Raw genomic sequence first — 19,134 nt, forward strand, 5'->3', positions numbered from 1 at the left:
GTTGTGCATTTGATAATAAACTCTTGAATAGATTCTAATGGGGAGGAACCATGGGAAGAGCCAGACTGGATGTGTGCAGCCATGTGCCTCGACCGGTTGGTGTGAGTGGGGAGAAATGGGAGGGGGGGGGGAGACCCTCTTGATACTGGAGGTGGGTAGTTTGTGTGGTGCCACCCCCTCCACCTCTCTCACCTAAAAATAATAAACCAGCACCCGACTCCTTGGTGTGCTGAGGCCGCTCCGGGGCCTCTGTGTCCGGCTGTGTGAGCCCGAGGAGCCCCCCTGCCTCCGGTCCTCCCCACAGAGAGGGATCACTCACTGCCGCTGCCTGCTCCGAGGAGCTGTTTGGGCGCTGGGACGGAGAGGGAGCTAGAGGCTCTTCTCCAGCTGCCATCCTGCTCCTCCCCCTCCTCCACCTCCACCTCCACCAGAGCCACTTCTCTTTCTCATCACATCCCGAGAGGTAAATAAGCCGGATTCAACGACACCGACCGCTCGCCTGGGTAATCGCGCCGCCGTCCCGGGGTGTTACCGCTCGACCGGAGCCAGCAGGCGGGCCGCCGGGAGCCCGTACCCGGGATCAGACAAGGAGAAAAAAGGAGGGAGGGGGGGTGGATCATTCTCATTTGTGATGGGGTCTTTGCTTTGTACCCTGCCTCCCTGGCGTCGGGTCGGGGTTACGCTTCCTTAGGCAAGTCCGAGGTCCACTTTGAGAGCCGGGGATGCGTTCGAGGAAGGCCGTAGCAAGTGGGAGGTGAATATCCGACACATAACCCCGGGGAAAGAGCCTCACAGAGCCAGCAGCTCACGGCTAAAACGGGCTGGATGCTCTCCCGGTGGTGATGCTAGCTCGGGCAAGTTGCTGCACATATACCTAGCCAGCTAGCATACGTTAGCCCGCATCTCCAGCGGTTGCTAGCCGGCTAACAAGCCCGAGTTGACTGGAGTCACTCTCGCAAACGTCGTTTTCCCACCTCGGCTTCTCGAATAAGTGTTTTCCAAGGGCGGAAATACGAGTAATTACCGAGTAATAACAATCACTTCTGGTGTCAGGACGAGCTAACGTCGCTGTTGTGCTCAGGAGCAGCGACGCAAACCTGAATTGAAAACAAAAGGAAGAGTATAAGTAGATCTAAGTAGCTACACGGGTTCATCAATAGCTTTGTGTGTTTACGTTTCTCTCTCTTTCAGTCGCTAGCATGAATTTCAACAAACCGAAAACAAGCTAACGTCTCACACACACACACACACACGTAGAATTGTTTGAACTTTTTTCTTTTTTTTGCTATTTTCTTTCATCGTTGATTAGAACATAGATTCGTCCACCACCTGAATTACATTGTGATTAGCACCTGGAACCTGGAGCTAAACCTGCTAACTTCGTGCTTCTGCGGCTATTTTGCATGTTCACCTTCAAGCAGCTTGCAAATATCTCAAAAGATACACACATTGTGCACACATTCGGAAGGTGTGTGTGTGTGTATTTACGGGCCCCGGGTGATACGAGGGGGAGTGAGGGGGGGGGGGGGGGGGGGGGGGCTCGGGCACCAGAAGCTGCAGCTCTGGCATCAGAAACTGCAACAGATCGATAATTTGTAAAGACATGTCCGGGCCTGATATCTGGGACCAGATCTGCCCACATCAGAGGGCAGTTGCATTGGCACTGTAATAATGCACACTCATGAGATCACCCAGGGTTAGCAGACTCTGGTTATATGCAAAATATAGAAACTGTATCAATAATGGTCACAATTTACTGTGTTTTTTTTATTATACGCAATATAACAAAGGTTCACTGTATCAAAAAATTGCTCGTGCATTGTGCAAACATTGTGAGGAGCTTCACCACATCTGTGATTTACCTCAAGCAGGAAAAGGTTGAAACTAAAAGAAATGACATTTATCGACTAATATCATGTATTATATTCTGATGCAATTTGACGATTTTCCTGGTTTTAAATGCTAAGCGGTTCAAAGGGAACAATACTTCACGTGATTGACGGCGAGATTGTTTAACTGTTCTGTCTCCCTGCAGCGCGTCGGAGATGTGAGGAATAGGAAGAGTTCGGTGATATCGAGCAGCCCGTGCATTGACACGACCTCTTGACCTCATCTTCAGCATGAATGGTGATATGCCTCATGTCCCCATCACTACTCTCGCTGGAATTGCTAGCCTGACTGACTGTAAGTGCAAACCCCGTCTCTAATGCCGCTCACTGTAGCCTAAACACTAACATTCAAAACCGAGATGTGGCAAGACTAAGGAATGCTGGACTCGGCTGTGGAGTTGTACCAGACATAACTGAAGCTGTGTGATTGAAAATTGTGTTGTTTCTTAATCCGGGTGATCTCCGGGCAGACAGGGGTGAAAGGGCTTGTGTTTCAGAAGATGGAAAGTTGTAGGAACTGGACCCAAACTGTTAAAACAGCACAATACTGAGCATTTCCCAAAGATAATATTCATTGCCGAACCTAGGGATTGGATCCTATTAGGTTATAAAAGTGTACCCAACAAAGGGGAGAACTGTTAAATGTACAAACTGATGAGCCTTTCTTTGTGCTGACGTTACCATATATGAAAGGCCTCACCTGTCCCTCAATCTTCCTTTTAGTGTTGAACCAGCTGCCCTTGCCTTCTCCTCTCCCGGCCACTACTGCTAAGAGCCTGCTCTACAATGGAAGGATCTCCGAAGAGGTCAGCAGCCTCCTGGTGTGTCGGGACGAAAATCTGGTGACTCAGCTGGCACATAGCCTTACCCAGGTCTCCACTGAACACATGTAAGTACCAGTTCACGAGAGGAAAACTTGCCGGTAGCAGCAGAAATCTTTGTTACGCCAGTATAGTTGTCAGCGGTCTTAATGAAAGTGCCACAGCGAAGTCATCAATGTTTCAATTTCAGTGATAAGATTACAGATTACCAGACCCGTCAGCTCATGCTCACTTGGTTGTCAGAATCATGCTCTGAAATTCGATGAGGAATCATAATGCTATAATCATTTTCTTCTTTGCTTTGCAGAGAGTTGAAGGACAACTTGGGGAACGATGAACCCGAGGGTGAAATGCCAATACTTCTACAAACGCTGCTCTCCAGGAACCCCAAAGTCTTTGGGGACAAAAGTATGTTATCCCAGTAAAAGGTTTGGGCTGGGATGAGGAGGAGGGACTGAGTCATGACTGTTTGATTTCAGTGTATGCTCTCTGTTGTTCACCATATTGCTAAACAGACTTTTTAGTCACTTTTGCTGCTGCATGAAGCGGTGGTGCTGTGTTGAGCAGCATTATATTAAAAATCGCTTGTGATGTTTACAATTTAGAATCAGTGGAAGGAACATAGGTGAGGTTTGGTGTCGCAGACATGTGCATATCCGACTTCCTGTTTGTGTAACACTGATTATTGATCTCTTTAATCCTTATCTTTTAGGTGTGATGCAGCAGCCGATGATGCAACAGTATAAGATAGCCCAGAATCAAATGCATGGAAGTCCAGGATCGAATTATCAGCAGACCGCTGGTCCTCAAAGCCCCCCTGGGTAAGATGGTGACATCACACTGTCTGATCATTATATATTTAGATGCATTTGTACTTCTACTAAGTCGATGTTTTACCTTCCTTCTTTTGCAGATGTTTTGCGTCCCCGCAGTCTGGGTCAGCGTCTCGGTTCGTTACCCAGCAGAACAGCCCCATACCCAGTCCCTATACTCCCCAGAGTCCTGCAGACTACATGCAGTACAATCCACCCAGTTATTCCCAGCACCATCAGACTCAGCAAGGTGAGTACAAAGTGAAGTTTGGAGAAATGCGTGGGAGCATTGGCTGCACTGTGACCTGCAGATCCCTCCTGATAAGTTCAGATAATCTCATTTAGACACAATCAAATTAATGATCAACTCGCCACTATACCGGGTCGGGTGAAGTGTTTGAGTCCACAAAACACTTTTATTATGGAGTCAACAGTGTTGCAGCCAAATCCAAATCCAATTGATGTCTATGGTGACCAATTCTTCAGATGAAAAAAAAAACACAACATGTCTCCATACTGCTCCTGTGGTGTCATACAAGTGTCTGCAAGCCCTTACATTCATATTCAACTTGAAAGGCTTCATTTTTAACATAAATGTCCACTGATATACACTTGGTTCTCACAGACTCACTGGAAAACCACGCACACTCTGGCCCAAGGGCACGTGCTGGTGTGCCTTCGTATCGCTACGTCCGTTAGCATCGCTACATCCAGTTGTGGACATTCAGACTTAAAAACATGGTGTAAATTAAGTCAAATATGAATGTCTGGGCTTGCACACACTTGGATGACACCAAACAAGCAGTATGAAGGCATGTTACTTTTGTGTTTTTTTTATTACATCTGAAGAAGGGGTCCTGCAACACTGCTTACCCCTGAGACACATGACTCAAACACTTTCCCCGCCCCTCCATCGGCATAGTAGTGGATAATGAATTAATTTTCATTTTCAGTGAACTATCCCTTTAAGCGAATCCTGTAACTTAGCATAACGTAACCCTAACACAGTAAAAGATATGTTGCACTGCCCATCACAAATACTGGAGATGTTTATTTTGCTTTCTGTTTCAGCCACTGGTGGTATAAGAAATAGCCATGACAACAAGGTCTCTGGTCTCTCGAGTAGTTCTTCTAATCACAATGCAAGACTGGTTACCGATGAAGAATACATGAACATGGCTCACAGACTGGGAAATGAGGTAATGCAGATTTTCACGATATCCCGAACTGGGAACCGGACATCCGCTTTTAAAAGTAAATGATAATTGTGTTGTGTTCCAACAGGACAATGACCCCTCTGTGAGGGCTGCTGCATATCGAGTCAAATCACCGCTGTCTGTGTGTTCCTCTGCTGGAAGTGAAGAAATGGCAAAAAGTAGGCTGCCTTGGCAACAAGTTGATTCTTCTACATTTTTTTTGTAGAATCAAAAATAATACACTATAGTACAGTTTGTTATTTATGACTTATTCTCAGTTGCTAACATTTCTTTGAATTTCTTTGTGTTTCAGCAGGATCCAGGCCTGACCTGCTCCTCACCTCTGGCAACCGCAAAAAGAAGCAGAGAGAGAGAAGCAAAGAGGAAAATGAGCAGATGGATAAAAATAGCTTGTACGACATTGTTGGTTCCCCAGAAAAAGACTCTGCCAAGCTGACGTTAAAGTTGTCCCGAGTGAAGAATCCAGATATTGATGAATCCAGAGAATTTCCTCCGCGGGCACATATGGACTCAGACCATGAAATTAATTTGATGAATAATAATCAGTTGTCAAGGGACGCTCAGGACTTTTCACACAAGTTTGGTGCTGCGGAGCAGGTGAACTGTCAGCCGGCTCCTGTTCGACCAAACACCAGGGAGATTGCAGTCGTCGTCGGCCCCCCGTATGATGATGCGGAGATGGATGCAATTGCAGAAATTGAGAGAATAGAAAGCGAGACAGCCAATGAGAGAGAACGCTGGTCTAAAGAAGTCCAGGATAAAGGTACGTCTCTGTTTCTTCCCTGTGCCTTCTTGCTTTTTTTGCTCCGATCCTGTATTTGCTATTTTTTTTAAGGGTATCTAAACTAATAAAGGGTTCTTTATTGCAGACAAGCCACTGAAGAAACGGAAGCAAGACTCATATCCTCAGGAATCCGGAGCAGAGGCAGGTGACGGACCTGCTGTACAAGGAGGCAACACTGGCAGCAAGGTGACACCCAAGAAGACCAATCCCACAAGTAACTGTGCCACTCGGCCGGCTTTGATGGTCAGTATTGACCTGCAGCAAGCTGGCAGAGTGATCGGACAACCTGTCGTGGTTTTGGAAGCAAATCCGTTGTGTGATGACCATCTGAAACACCTCAATTCAAAGGCTGATGGGAAGGTAGACAAAGTTGTTGAAAACAAACCTGGGATCAACAAAAAGCATTCTGAAAATCCCAAAGAAAGAATTCAAAAAAAGTCGGCCTCAGATGGTACGCCAGAGAAGCAGGAAGCCTCTCTGGTTGTTAAACAGAAGCAGGAACACCAGCGGGAATCCAAACACAAACATGATGGCAAGACTGAGAGCGGTAACGGACGCTCCGAGGAAAGACGGACAGACACACCACGGCAAAAACATGACAAGCATTCAGAGTCACGCAACAAAGAGGAAAAGAACCACAACAGTCACAGATCCCATGTCAACCAAGCAGAGACTCCAAAAAACATTAGTAAGATGGAGCGTAACTCCAAACATGGAGAGGACAAAGCCAAGGATAAAGAAAAGGATAAAGAAAAGGAGAAGGAGAAGGATAAAGACAAAGACAAAGATGGAAATAAAGAAAGAGAAAAAGATAGAGAGAAGGACAGGGCCAAACACAGAGAAAGGGATAAAGATAGAGATAAAGGTAAAGATAGAAATAGCGATAGAGATAGGGACAAAGAGAAAGACAGGGAAAGGAAACACAAGACACAGTCAACAGAAAACAGCAACAGACACTCTCCTGAACGTAATGCGAAATCCGACAGCCCGAGAGTGAAGCAAGACGGGAGCAGAAAGTCCGCTGACTTTAATGGTCGTCAGAAGACGGACACCTCCGGCCTTCAGAGCCCCCAAAATAAAAAAGAAGAAAGAGGCGGGGATGGCAGCGCCAGAGGCCAAACTGGAAACAAACAGCAGCCGCTGGAGACCAAACCGAGCGAGTTCCCCTCATTCCTGCTCGGTGGCAAGACAGGGAGTTTCAAGAACTTCGTCATTCCCAAATTGAAACGAGACGGGAAAGAAAAAGAGCCACCACCTCCAAACAAATTGAAAGAGGTCTGGAGCGAACCCCTCATCCGACTGGAGAGAATGTCTTTGGTAGAGAACTTAAACAAAGGAGCTAAGCCCGTGGTTGTGGTTCAGAAACTCAGTGTTGACGAGGTGAAAAAGATCATCAAGGAAAGCAGGAACGCACACGGCTCCAAATCCAGGAACTCGTCCTCCTTTAGTAAATCAGGGAAAGGTATGATTTTCTTTGTTTATTAATTATACACACTGAACTGGGGGGAACTTTGTTTCTGTGTTGTTTATTTACTTTACAACCACTGTCTCAGAAGTCACTCTAATCACAGTCCTTGTGTCTTCTCTTTTATTGTGTATTCTGAATCTGCTGGAAGCTCACTCAGTTCTTGTGCTTACAGAGAAGTCACTTTCTGAGAAGACAAACAAGCGAAGGCACAGTGTCGTCAGCAAGAAATTGAAGTACGCCGAGTTGGACTCCAGTGATGAAGACAAAGATGATGATGAAGACTATGACTCTGAAAATAAATGTAAGTATTCAATTTCTTACAATCTCTGTAAATGTACATCAGAGTGTGACAAAATCTGTCAAGATCACTCTCCCCTCCACTCTACATTTTTAGCTCTCTTTAATGCTAAATATTAAGATTTAACATTTGTTCCACCAAATAATTTACAATTTTTCCTCACATTTTATTGTCATGTGTAAAAATGTCATAATTTTAGCTTAAACATCTTTAGAAACTTTCTTTCTCACTCATCCTAATCTGTATTCTCTCTTTCTCTTATTCCAGCTGCAAAGAAACGGCACAAGAAAGACCATGACAAGACCTCGAGGCAGGAAGAGAGGAAAGAGCACCGTCAAAGCGGAGGTGGTCAAAACGTTCGCCGGGGTTCCGGTAACCGTGCTCGTGATCGGAGCCCGGCTGAATCGGATGAAGAATCTCCACCGCCAAGCCTAAGTGATGGTGAGTCTTTCTCACAAAAAAGTGAACGGAGAAGGCCGTCTCTGTGAAGTCAATATATATATATAAATATAATTTGATTTAGTTTTGTCTTGGTTGTGACACCTGTCATTCAAATTATCGCTATTTCAAATCTTAAATCAGGCCATCTCCCTAGACAGCTGGATCCCTGCCCCTAAGTCTCTCTCTGTTAAATAGTTCCTATTTGCTGCCGTTGAGAATTTGACTAATGTCGTTTTCCTTTTTGTTCAGTTGCCAAGAAATTGAAGAAAAAAGAGAAACATAAAAACAAGAAGGCGTACGATCCCAAGATGACACTGGAGGGTACTGTTCTACCACCTTGAATTTGAACTTTTGCAATACGAATGATTTTCATATCTTTATGAACTAACTTATCCTTTGTTTAACAGAAGTTATGGACTCCTCCGTATTTAAGAGATTCGCAGCCAGTATGGATAGCATCCTCGAGAACCTTGATGACGTGGATCTTACTGCTGAAGGTAAACATCAAGCACTGCACACTTTACATGGCGCTTAACATTTGTGGGAGTTGCAAAGTTATAATATTGTACCTTCACACAGATGATGATGAAATACCTCAGGAGCTCTTGCTGGGAAAGCAACAGTTGAACCAGCTTGCGAACGATTCTGCTAAGATAAAAGCTATGGGCATCTTTAACAAGGTAAGAGAAGTGTGTCTGTGCTCTGTCACATGGTTTCAGCGTCATAGCTGCATTTACGTGAGAGTAATCATCATCATTTGTTTGATTTACAGTTCTCTTCAAGCAAACTGATGAAAATACTCAATGTCCTGGAGAAGAACATTCAGGACAGTGTCAAACTCTCCACGTTATTGGGTCATGTAAGTTCTCAGCAAAGACATTTTTTATTTTAACTGTAGAATGATGAGGAATCTCTTAATTCATTTTACTTTATTGTAGAGATTCTGAGTTGTTTCATTATTCTTTACTTATTGTTTTTGGAACATGTAGGATAATGATTCCATGGACGAGGAGCGGCTGTGGCGCGACCTCATCATGGAGCGGGTGATCAAGTCCGCCGATGCCTGTCTGACTGCGCTCAACATCATGACGTCTCCACACATGCCCAAGGTTGTGTTCATGGAGGATGTGATCGAGAGGGTGTTGCAGTTCACCAAGTTCCATCTGCAGAGCTCTCTGTACCCTCAGTACGACCCGGCCTACAGGGGGGATCCCCACGGAGGTCAGCACTGTTCTCCTCTCTTCTCATACATTGCAACAGTCTCGTAAAGTAGTTTGCAGGAGTTGTTTTATATGTTGGAGAATGTACATATTAACAAGCTGATTAGGCCAATCCATCTTGTTCTCTTTTTAGACCTGATTGTGCTCAAATAACTCTGTAATTGGATATTGAAATGTCAGTCTTGTGTCTGACACATTCAAACGCAAAGTTGTTGAGAACATACTGTTGTTTTATTGTCGGTGTTATCTTCTTCATTTAAGGTGGGATGCACACACCAAAGTCCAAGCGAGGAAAAGGCTCCAGCCACAAACAGAAGGTGGTGGTCATGCTCTACAGCAAAGTGTGTGAAATCGTCAGCGGCATCGCGGAGCTCCTGGAGTTACAGCTGCAAACGGACACCACCATTCTCCAGGTGAGACTCAAAATCTGATCGGTTGTCATTCAAGTTCATGAACTCCAGAGCTCTAACATAACCTGATTGCTTCTGTGCCCGACTTTTAGGTGTCTACTCTGGGCATTACTCCGTTTTTCGTGGAGAACGTCAACGAGCTGCAGTTATGCGCCATCACGCTGGTGACAGCAGTAAGTCTATGATGGCATATTCTATTGCTTTAGCAGTTCATCTTGCTTAAGATTCTCATTTTCTAATGATATTGCACAGCAATGTCTCCAATCTAATAATTTGATTCAATCCTTTTCATCTTCCTCTCCCTCAGGTCTTCTCTCGTTACGAGAAACACAGGCAGCTCATTCTTGAAGAGATCTTCACCTCCCTTGCCAGACTGCCTACTAATAAACGCAGCCTCAGGAACTTCAGGTAAAAACTCGTAAAACTTTGTTCACTGAAATGACAAATAAAAAAAACATGTCTCCAGTGCAGCCCAGTAAGCAATTCTAGTGATGAGCCAAATGCCCTCTCGACCACTATTAGATTATAAACTAAGACATGTATTATCCATCTTCTATTAAATTACTTTCTAAAACATTTCTTTTCGTTAAAGCTTTCACAAATCAATGACATTGGCTCTTATTAACACTGACCAATCGCATTTATTCATTTATGTAATGTTATCTGTTTCATCATTCTATATTCTCTGCTCGTGTTCTGTTGTTTCATTCTCATTTTACATGTTCTTTCTTCCCTGTAAAGCACTTTGCACCGTTGTTAATAAAAGTGATATAGAAATCAAGTTTATCATTATTATTATTATAAATGTTTCCTTCTTCCTCAGGCTGAACAACGGGGATTCGGATGGAGAGACCGTGTACATCCAGATGGTCTCAGCTCTGGTTCTTCAGCTCATCCAGTGTGTGATTCACCTTCCCTCTGTGAGAGAAACAGAGGATGAACCTCACAAGAAGGTAAAGACGATGGATTTAACTGCTATTTAAATGATCCTGAAACATGATTTGATTCATTAATTAATTTACATATTGTGTGCCCAGGTGGATAAAGACGTCCTTATCACAAACACGTTTGAAACTGCCATGAGGACAGCGCAGAACTTCCTCTCAGTGTTTCTCAAGAAGTGAGTTTTTGCTCTGTCTCTCAATATTCATCATGACGTAAGCCACTTAACTCTGAGTATCCTAAAAACGTTGTACCTGCTCCCGCTGTGGAATACACTCTAATATTAATTGACTTAAAGTTGAACAATATTTTCTAATACAAGCTTGTATTCTCTGTGTGTCAGGTGTGGCAGTAAGCAGGGAGAGGAGGACTACAGGCCCCTGTTTGAGAACTTTGTTCACGACCTCCTGTCCACGATCAACAAGCCCGAGTGGCCTGCAGCTGAACTGCTGCTCAGTTTACTGGGCCGGCTGTTGGTGAGTCACAGCATTCACATCTGCCCAGTGGAAACCGCAGCTTGTGAGTTTTCTTTGTTGTTGAGACATGTCTCCTTCACCTCTTGTGCTCTCAGGTGCATCAGTTCAGCAACAAACAGACAGAAATGGCTCTCAGGGTGGCGTCTCTGGACTACCTCGGCACTGTAGCGTCCCGACTGCGTAAAGATGCTATAGCAAGCAACATGGACCAAAAGGTTATTGACCGCATACTCAGAGAGGTGGGCAAGATAATTACTGAATCCTTTGATCACCTTTATATTTCCAGTGCTGTTGAGCTACTGTGGAACTGACCCTTGTTTGTTTTTGTGCTTACAGACGCCAGGCAGTGATGAGATCCAGCAACTTCAGAAGGACTTATTAGATTACCTAGATGAGAGCAGTGACAAAGATTCATCTCTATTGGTGAGCGTTTCATAAAGTCATTATGGCCACATTTAAAATTTCCCCAAGGATTGGATGCTCATGGTTGCTGTAATATCTTGTGTACTTCAGTTACATGAAGCTCTTTAGTGATTTAATACAGGTAAATTAGAGGTTGTTAAGATTAGCATAAAAGACATATGGATTAAAAGTGTTCCTTCGTTTCAGTAGGGTTTTTATTCTGTATAGTATGCCTGAGAATAATCAGTATTTTTAATATCACTTCTCATTTGTTTCATCCAGTTTGCCAGGAAATTTTATATTGCCCAGTGGTTCAGGGATGCAACAAGCGAGGCAGAGAAAGCTATGAAGTCTCAAAATGAGGACGAGAACTGGAAAGGTCACAGTCATTCCAAGGATGTCGACTCGACTGAGGAGATTATGCAGAGAGCCGATGCACGAAAGAAATTCCTACGCAAGGTCGTGAAGACTTCACAATCACATTCCAGTGCTCTGAGGTAAATACTACTAATTCACTGTGGATCAATGGCTTTATTTGCTGTACTGTTTGACTTGTTCCTGGTGGTGAACTATTCTCTTGACTTTATTTTCAGGACAAACGCAATAGACTACGATGATTCATGTGTAATCGTCAGATATCTGGCCTCTATGAGGCCTTTTGCCCAGAGCTTTGATATTTATTTATCACAGGTGAGAAGGGTCAATTTAATATGAAGAATGGGGGAGATTGGGTTATGTTGTCTGTGACTAACTATTTTTCTTTTGTGTCATATATAGATTCTGAGAGTTTTGGGTGAGAGTGCTATCGCAGTCAGAACTAAAGCCATGAAGTGTCTGTCTGAAGTAGTGGCTGTGGATCCAAGTATTCTGGCACGGGTAAGTCGTCCTTCACAACTCTGATACTACTGGGTCTATGGGGTTATTTTATAAACTTTAACACTATCAAACTTGCAGCCATCATGTTTATTCTTAACTGTTAATGTAAATTGTGTTTATATTTCAGTTGGATATGCAGCGTGGGGTTCATTGTCGCCTCATGGACAACTCAACCAGTGTGCGAGAGGCAGCTGTGGAGCTCCTGGGCCGTTTTGTGCTAAGTCGACCTCAGCTCATTGAGCAGTACTACGACATGCTCATTGAGAGGATATTGGTAAATTCAATGTCACTCTTTGTACATTATCCATACATTTAGTTTCCACAGTTCCATTTCCACAGATATTTACTGTAAATTGCAAATAAATTAAAGCAAATTCACAACGTTACATTAAGCTTCCGCTGAGATGTCCTTGTACCCATTTCGTCTTCTTATAGGACACAGGTATCAGTGTGAGGAAGAGGGTCATTAAGATCCTGAGGGATATCTGCCTGGAGCAACCAGACTTCCACAAGATCACGGAGATGTGTGTGAAGATGATCCGAAGAGTCAATGACGAGGAGGGGATCAAGGTTTGTATTTAGCTTCATGTTAAAGCTTGGCAGTTGTTTTAATATACACAAAATATACCTTTTGGCTAACCCTCATATCTCCGCCCATGCAGAAATTGGTGAATGAGACTTTCCAGAAACTCTGGTTCACACCCACACCCGGCCACGACCAAGAGGCCATGACCAGAAAGATCTTGAACATCACAGATGTGGTGCGTACTGTCTAACATGTGACAAAAACATCTCTTGCCCACTTTTAAATAAGAAACATTTGTATGTTTAACATTGTCACAATCTGGGTCTTGATTTCATCACAGGTGTTGGCGTGTAAAGATACAGGCTACGATTGGTTTGAGCAACTTCTGCAGAACGTGAGTTTTTTCACTGGTTAAACTGTTTCGATATCTCAACAGCAGCTTCTTTGTCTTTATCATAGTTGTTTAATTCTATCTGAACTCTGTTGCAGCTGCTGAAGTCGGAGAAGGACGCTTCTTACAAACCTGCCAGGAAAGCCTGTGTTCAGCTGGTGGACAATCTCGTGGAACACATACTGAAATATGAGGAGTCCCTTGCAGGTAACGGAAAGCAATTTATTACTTTATTTGCTCACAGAATTCACATTTTATTTTGGTACACATGTACAGACAGTGTGGTGACAGATATTTCTGTTTGTGTTTCAGACTGTGAGGACAAAGGGGTCAACTCAGGTCGTCTCGTAGCATGCATCACCACTCTCTACCTGTTCAGCAAAATCAAAGCAGAGTTAATGGTCAAACATGCTATGACTATGCAGCCCTACCTGACCACAAAGTGCAATGTAATTATAACTTCATTTTAATATATAACATCATATTATAATGTCTTCCTCTATTTAGGATTTAAGGCTATTTACATCCAAATGAAAACCAAAGTGTTAAACCTTTACTGTGGCTTTCATGGTTCTTCATCCCGACATTTTAGACTCAGAATGACTTCATGCTGATCTGCAACGTGGCCAAGATCTTGGAGCTGGTCATTCCACTGATGGACCAACCGAGTGAGACTTTCCTCAATACCCTAGAAGAAGACCTGATGAAGCTCATCATCAAATATGGCATGACGGTCAGTCGCGTTTGCTTCTTGCAGCTTTGACAGAAAGAACTACTGAACAGAACTGTTGTGAGGCAACCAGTCTGAACATCTTGATATAATTTGTTGTGTTTGCTTCTCAGGTTGTACAACACAGTGTAAGCTGTCTCGGTGCGGTTGTGAACAAGGTCACACACAACTACAAGTTTGTTTGGGCTTGTTTTAATCGCTTCTATGGTAAGAACCATGCACTTGTAGCACAATTCTAATAGACCTTAAAATGGAAAATCATACGCTCATGCTCATCATCTCACATCCAAGTAAATAAAGCATTGAAAACTCACTTTGTTTTTGTTAAGTGTTTCACTGTTGGTTCGTATGATTTTACAGGAGCTCTGGCAAAACTGAAGACCCAGCACCAGGAGGACCCCAGCAGCTCCACTCTGGTAGCGAACAAACCGACTCTCCTGCGGTCTCTGTTCACAGTGGGAGCTCTCTGCCGACACTTTGATTATGACCAGGAGGATTTCAAGGGTGCCAGCAAGGTAAACATCAGCACTCTTCTTTAACGTTGTATTGTTGTTCGCAGAATTGCTAAATAACCTGTTTTGGTGAATGAATAAAAAAAATGAACCCTTGTGTCACTCAGATTATCATCAAGGACAAAGTGTTGGAGCTTCTGCTGTACTTCACCACGCATGAAGAGGAGGAAGTCCAGATCAAGGCCATCATTGGTCTAGGTATGGTGCACTTCATCCCTGTTTAACATCAGATCCATTCACCATACTCATAGTCATTGATTGTTGACAGCCCTGATCTTCTACTTGCTGTATCTGTGACATTAGTTTCCTTAGTAATGACATCTGTATTTACATTCTTTCCATGGTCTCAAGGCTTCCAGTTCATCATGAACCCAGAGCTGATGTTTGTGCAGGATGTGAAGGTTCTGTACAACACTATCCTCTCAGATGAGACCACTGTGGTCAGTCGGAAGATCCAGGTGTTAAAAAACCTGCAGACTTACCTGCAGGAGGAGGACTCCCGCATGCAGGAGGCCGATCGCGGATGTGAGTTTTACAAATCCACCTCGTGTGTTCTGTTACTCCTTCTGTCGACAACATCCCAGAGCTAATCAGGCTGATGCTGTTGTGTATTCAGGGAAGAATCAAGCCAAGGAGGAGGATCTGAAGGAAATGGGGGACATCTCATCGGGCATGAGCAGCTCCATAATGCAGATTTACCTGAAGCAGGTGCTGGACTCCTTCTTCCACTCACAGTCCACTGTTCGACACTTTGCCCTGAGCGTCATTACACTCACGCTAAACCAGGGCCTCGTCCATCCGGTGCAGGTATGTTCACAGTTTCACTGCAGCATATCGCTCTGTGGAAATTTATTTTAATCATAATTATTTAGTCTCAAATGCATCATGAGTTATTCACAGGTTGGAAACTGTGCTTCTTTTTTTTTTAGTGTGTTCCCTACTTGATTGCCATGGGAACTGACCCAGAGCCAACCATGAAGAACAAGGCCGATCAACAGCTGGTGGATATTGACAAGAAATATGTAGGGTTCATCCATGTAAGTGACTTGCAGGTTTATAATGAACAGAAAAGGTGTGAAAGTGTAAATGATAGTTCGCTTAAGATATTGGTCATAAGGTCTATATAATGGGTTATTGTTAAAATGTTAACATCACAACTAGGGTTTATGGAGGCAGAACATTTATAGATCATTGTTGTAAAATGTTACCTGGTGTCATAGCACATTTTTGTTTCAAAACTTTGATAAGTTACTCTACCATTGAGTAACAAAATACTTTCTTAAAAGTGTCATTGGACAATGTTACACATTACAGAAAGTGTTTTTTAGTGAAAGCAGAAACCAACAACAGAAATCTCAATTTAATTTAAAACATTTTGAACATCTAATAATATCCTGTAATTCAGATTTTCGTCCTAGACTTTGTAGATCAAGTAAGAATGAAATGCAGGCATTACAAGAATTGTTTCTTCCACAGATGAAGGCCGTCGCAGGATTGAAGATGTCTTACCAGGTGCAACAGGCCATAATTGGACCAAAGAAAACCGTGATCCGAGGTGTACGTCCTGATGAGGCAGACACGGCCCTCTGCTCACATCTCTACACCTTGGTCCGGGGGAACAGGCAATATCGACGGGCTTTCCTCATTTCCCTGCTCAACCTGTTTGATGACAGCTCTGTAAGTTCCCCTCTCTCCCTTATATTCTCAGATAGTGTGTTTTTTAATGTGTTCGTATCTCGAACCACACATGCATGCATTTGCTAGTGCCACTGCATTTCCTATGGAATCAATGAATTGCAAAAAAAAAAATAGGTTTTGCCTCTGGAATATATACAATATTCTTGTGTAGTAAAGGGCTAATCATCAATAGGTCATTTATATATTTCATTTTTTGTCCCTTTCAGAAAACGGAGGCGAACATGCTGCTTTTCATAGCAGACAACTTTGCCTGCTTCCCCTACCAGACCCAGGAGGAGCCTCTCTTCATCATGCACCACATAGATATCACTCTCTCTGTCTCTGGTAGCAACCTTCTTCAGTCTTTCAAGGAGGTGAGACGCTTTTTTTAATCTTGTAAATAACTTATTGTTATAGTTGTTGAGCTTGTGTCACATTCTCACTTTATATCAGGTTGGTGTTAAAGTGATTTTGTTGTCTTCGCAGTCGTTACGGAAAGAGCCTGTACAGCGGGAAAAGAAGATGAAAAAGAAGAAGAAAAAGAAGAAGAAGAAGAAGAAGAAGCAGCACCGGAGGATGGAAAATAGCTCTGATGAAGAGGAGGATGAGAAGCAGAGCAGCAGCAGCTCCAGCAGCAGTAGCTCTAGCAGCAGCGAAGAGGAGGAAGAGGTGGTCCACAAGAGTAAGAAATCAGCGGGTTCGGACTCTGACATGGAGGGTGAGGATGCAGTGATGGACCGTCTACCTGAGAACCCCAGCCCGCTGCTGGACTTCGCCAACGCTTCCCAGGGTATTCTGCTGCTGCTGGTGCTTAAACAACATCTGAAGAATCTGTATGGCTTCTCAGACAGGTGGGTCACACTAAAGACAACATCCTTGGACAAATCTTTTAGGTGTTTACAAGACACAAGCTCGGCTTAACGTGTTTGTTTGTGTTGCAGCAAAATCCAGAAGTATTCTCCAACTGAATCTGCAAAAGTGTACGAAAAGGCAGTGAACAGGAAATCCAAAGTCCACTTCAACCCTCGCCAGACACTGGAATACCTGAAGAGTGATCTAGCCGTCACGGATCTCAGTCATGAGACCAAGAGGAACATTGTGAAACAGTATTTGGATGTAAGCAGTCAGCACTAAGCATTTTTTTTCTTCATTCAGACTGTTTTGAATTTATTAACTAGTAATTTTAACCTCGGCAATGTGTAGCAGACAAAACGAGTGTCATGTATTAAGTTGTCAAGAAAACTAAAAAGCTCTGCTTTGCTTTTGTGCCCTAGTTCAAGGTACTCATGGAGCACTTGGATCGTGACGAAGAGGAGGAGGGGGAGGCGAGTGCAAACGCCAGAAACAAAGTCATTACTTCACTGTTGAAGGGCCCGAAACTCCAGAACCACAATCACAATAATCACACTGCCCCGGTGGACACAGACGAAGAGGAGAGTGACGATGAAGATCAGCCTGGAGTAAGAATTTACAACTCCCTAAATATGGGATAGAGATTACTCATAGGATATCCATAGTGACTTGGAGAATTAGTGAGGTCAAAATAAATGCTACCTGATGCTTTGGGAAAATGGGAAAATCCCAAAGGGTATTTTTTGGTATGAAAAAAAAAAAAAAAAGAATTATAGGTTTCACAAAGCTGCACTTTATACCCGGGTTAGAAAATATTTAAACCTGTTTTAATGTAGTCCTGTACAGAATGTCGATATTAAATGGCCTTCCAATGCGTCTCACCTCCAGGGATTTTCAATGATTTAAAGTTTTCTCCTCATTGTTGCTGAGAGCAATCTTGGCTGAGATTTCTGTAAAAAAAAAGATTCATGATGGACACATTCTAACATTCTGCTACTTTTATCCACAGAGGAAACCGAGGAAAGGCAAGGATGGCGTCGAGGATTCGGGTCACGTGAATGAGGGAGTGGACGCCATGGACGTCATCGCCATCTGCCGTCCCAAATACAAAGACAGACCACAGATTGCCAGGGTCATCCAGAAGACCAAAGCTGGCTACAGTATACATTGGATGACTGGGAGTTACTCTGGGCCATGGGCTGTGGCAAAGAAACGGGACGGTCGCAAAAAGGTGCCTTGGGTCGACACTATCAAGGAGTCGGATATTATTTATAAGAAAATCTCTTTGACAGGCGGACACAAGCTCTCAAACAAAGTGGCACAGACGTTACGGGCGCTGTACGCTGCCAAGGAGGGCAACTGACATCTCTCAGACAGAGAACCCCTTCACAGTCCAAGTCTTTGTGGATCCAATATGTTACTCGCAGAAAGGAAGACGAAAACCTCTTGAGATTTAAGGACCCGTTGGAAGTGTTGTAAACACTGATCTGTTTTTGAGTACAGACATGTTTAAGTTAATCACAAGAAGGAAATGTTGGGAAAACATTGTGTGGGAGTTCCTTCGCTGTTGTGCAGCAACTCGGTTGTTTGATTTTTACTCCCACTGTATCATAGTTTAACTAAACACATGTTTATATCTGAACATACTTCTGTAAAAAAAAAAAGTTAAGTGAATGTTGGAAATTAGTGTAGTGATGATGTTCTTAATAAAGTGTTTTTGGAGTTTAATCTAGCACCAGATGGATTTATTCACAACTTTAAGCTGCGTTCTGTTTTTTCTTGTTCCAGACATTTTATTGTTTACCCACACTGTGTACATATCTTTGATATGATTTATTTATGTTAAGATCAGTGCAGTATCTGTGCCTAAATGCGGGGGGAGGTTATTTTGTTTTTAATATAGATTTTGATGTTATAGAGCCAAAAAAAAGGTGACCCCCTGCTCTTCCGGTGAAACAAATACTGCAATAAAATTTTCTTATGTCCTTGGTACTTGTTTGGGTTTGTTTTTGTGAATAGGTGACAGTGAGTCTGTGGAATCAGGACTTGGTGTAGCAGGAACAACACAACACAACACCTGTGTACTTGCTTTTCTTTTCTGTCTTGGGCTGTATATATGAAGGATAACAAACCTTGAAGAGAAACACAGAAGTTTGAATGTTTTACATTACATTACTTGTTGAATATTTGTTTATTTAGCACATTTAATAAATCTGCAGTTGACCAAAGTGCTAAAATAAAGGATGACAATGTGAAATACAAGAAAAGGGTCTAATCAAACATAGACTTGTATGAGATCAAATAAAGGGCGATATTAAAGGAACTGAAGAAGCGCTCTCATACATTTGAAATGAGGAAACATCAAAGGTGGGTAAAGGGAGATTAAATGT

General features: G+C 43.2%; 1 protein-coding gene across 2 annotated transcripts; it reads left to right on the forward strand.

Moving 5' to 3' along the window:
- The first annotated feature begins 436 nt into the window (after positions 1-436).
- Positions 437-18,733, forward strand: LOC133001256 (nipped-B-like protein). 2 transcript variants are annotated; one of them, XM_061070795.1, is made up of 47 exons: positions 437-463; positions 2,036-2,184; positions 2,613-2,778; positions 3,018-3,118; positions 3,423-3,531; positions 3,624-3,772; positions 4,594-4,721; positions 4,807-4,897; positions 5,032-5,502; positions 5,609-6,985; positions 7,164-7,292; positions 7,557-7,730; positions 7,980-8,051; positions 8,138-8,227; positions 8,310-8,410; positions 8,503-8,589; positions 8,720-8,951; positions 9,212-9,363; positions 9,453-9,533; positions 9,668-9,768; positions 10,184-10,313; positions 10,398-10,480; positions 10,646-10,778; positions 10,874-11,017; positions 11,115-11,201; positions 11,463-11,677; positions 11,774-11,870; positions 11,958-12,056; positions 12,184-12,330; positions 12,492-12,626; positions 12,719-12,817; positions 12,923-12,976; positions 13,072-13,180; positions 13,286-13,422; positions 13,566-13,706; positions 13,817-13,910; positions 14,064-14,218; positions 14,323-14,413; positions 14,567-14,740; positions 14,832-15,022; positions 15,145-15,252; positions 15,692-15,892; positions 16,120-16,266; positions 16,379-16,743; positions 16,834-17,008; positions 17,167-17,352; positions 17,754-18,733. In XM_061070795.1, exons 2-47 carry the CDS (start codon positions 2,121-2,123, stop codon positions 18,105-18,107), a joined length of 7,926 nt encoding a protein of 2,641 aa, XP_060926778.1. In that variant the 5' UTR covers positions 437-463; positions 2,036-2,120; the 3' UTR covers positions 18,108-18,733. The 2 variants fall into 2 exon arrangements, with proteins under 2 accessions (XP_060926778.1, XP_060926772.1); XM_061070789.1 differs by lacking the exon at positions 437-463 and adding an exon at positions 696-754.
- Positions 18,734-19,134: the final 401 nt, after the last annotated feature.

The sequence above is a fragment of the Limanda limanda genome, chromosome 1 (assembly GCF_963576545.1).
Source record: "Limanda limanda chromosome 1, fLimLim1.1, whole genome shotgun sequence".
Taxonomy (NCBI): domain Eukaryota; kingdom Metazoa; phylum Chordata; class Actinopteri; order Pleuronectiformes; family Pleuronectidae; genus Limanda; species Limanda limanda.

Excerpts from the sequence above, each read along its gene's own strand:
- LOC133001256 (XM_061070795.1), top strand. The coding sequence starts at position 2,121 with ATGAATGGTGATATGCCTCATGTCCCCATCACTACTCTCGCTGGAATT. Across the intron at positions 13,707-13,816 it reads TCATCAAATATGGCATGACG|GTTGTACAACACAGTGTAAG; the intron begins GTCAGTCGCGTT and ends TTTGCTTCTCAG. Across the intron at positions 15,253-15,691 it reads AATATGTAGGGTTCATCCAT|ATGAAGGCCGTCGCAGGATT; the intron begins GTAAGTGACTTG and ends TTTCTTCCACAG.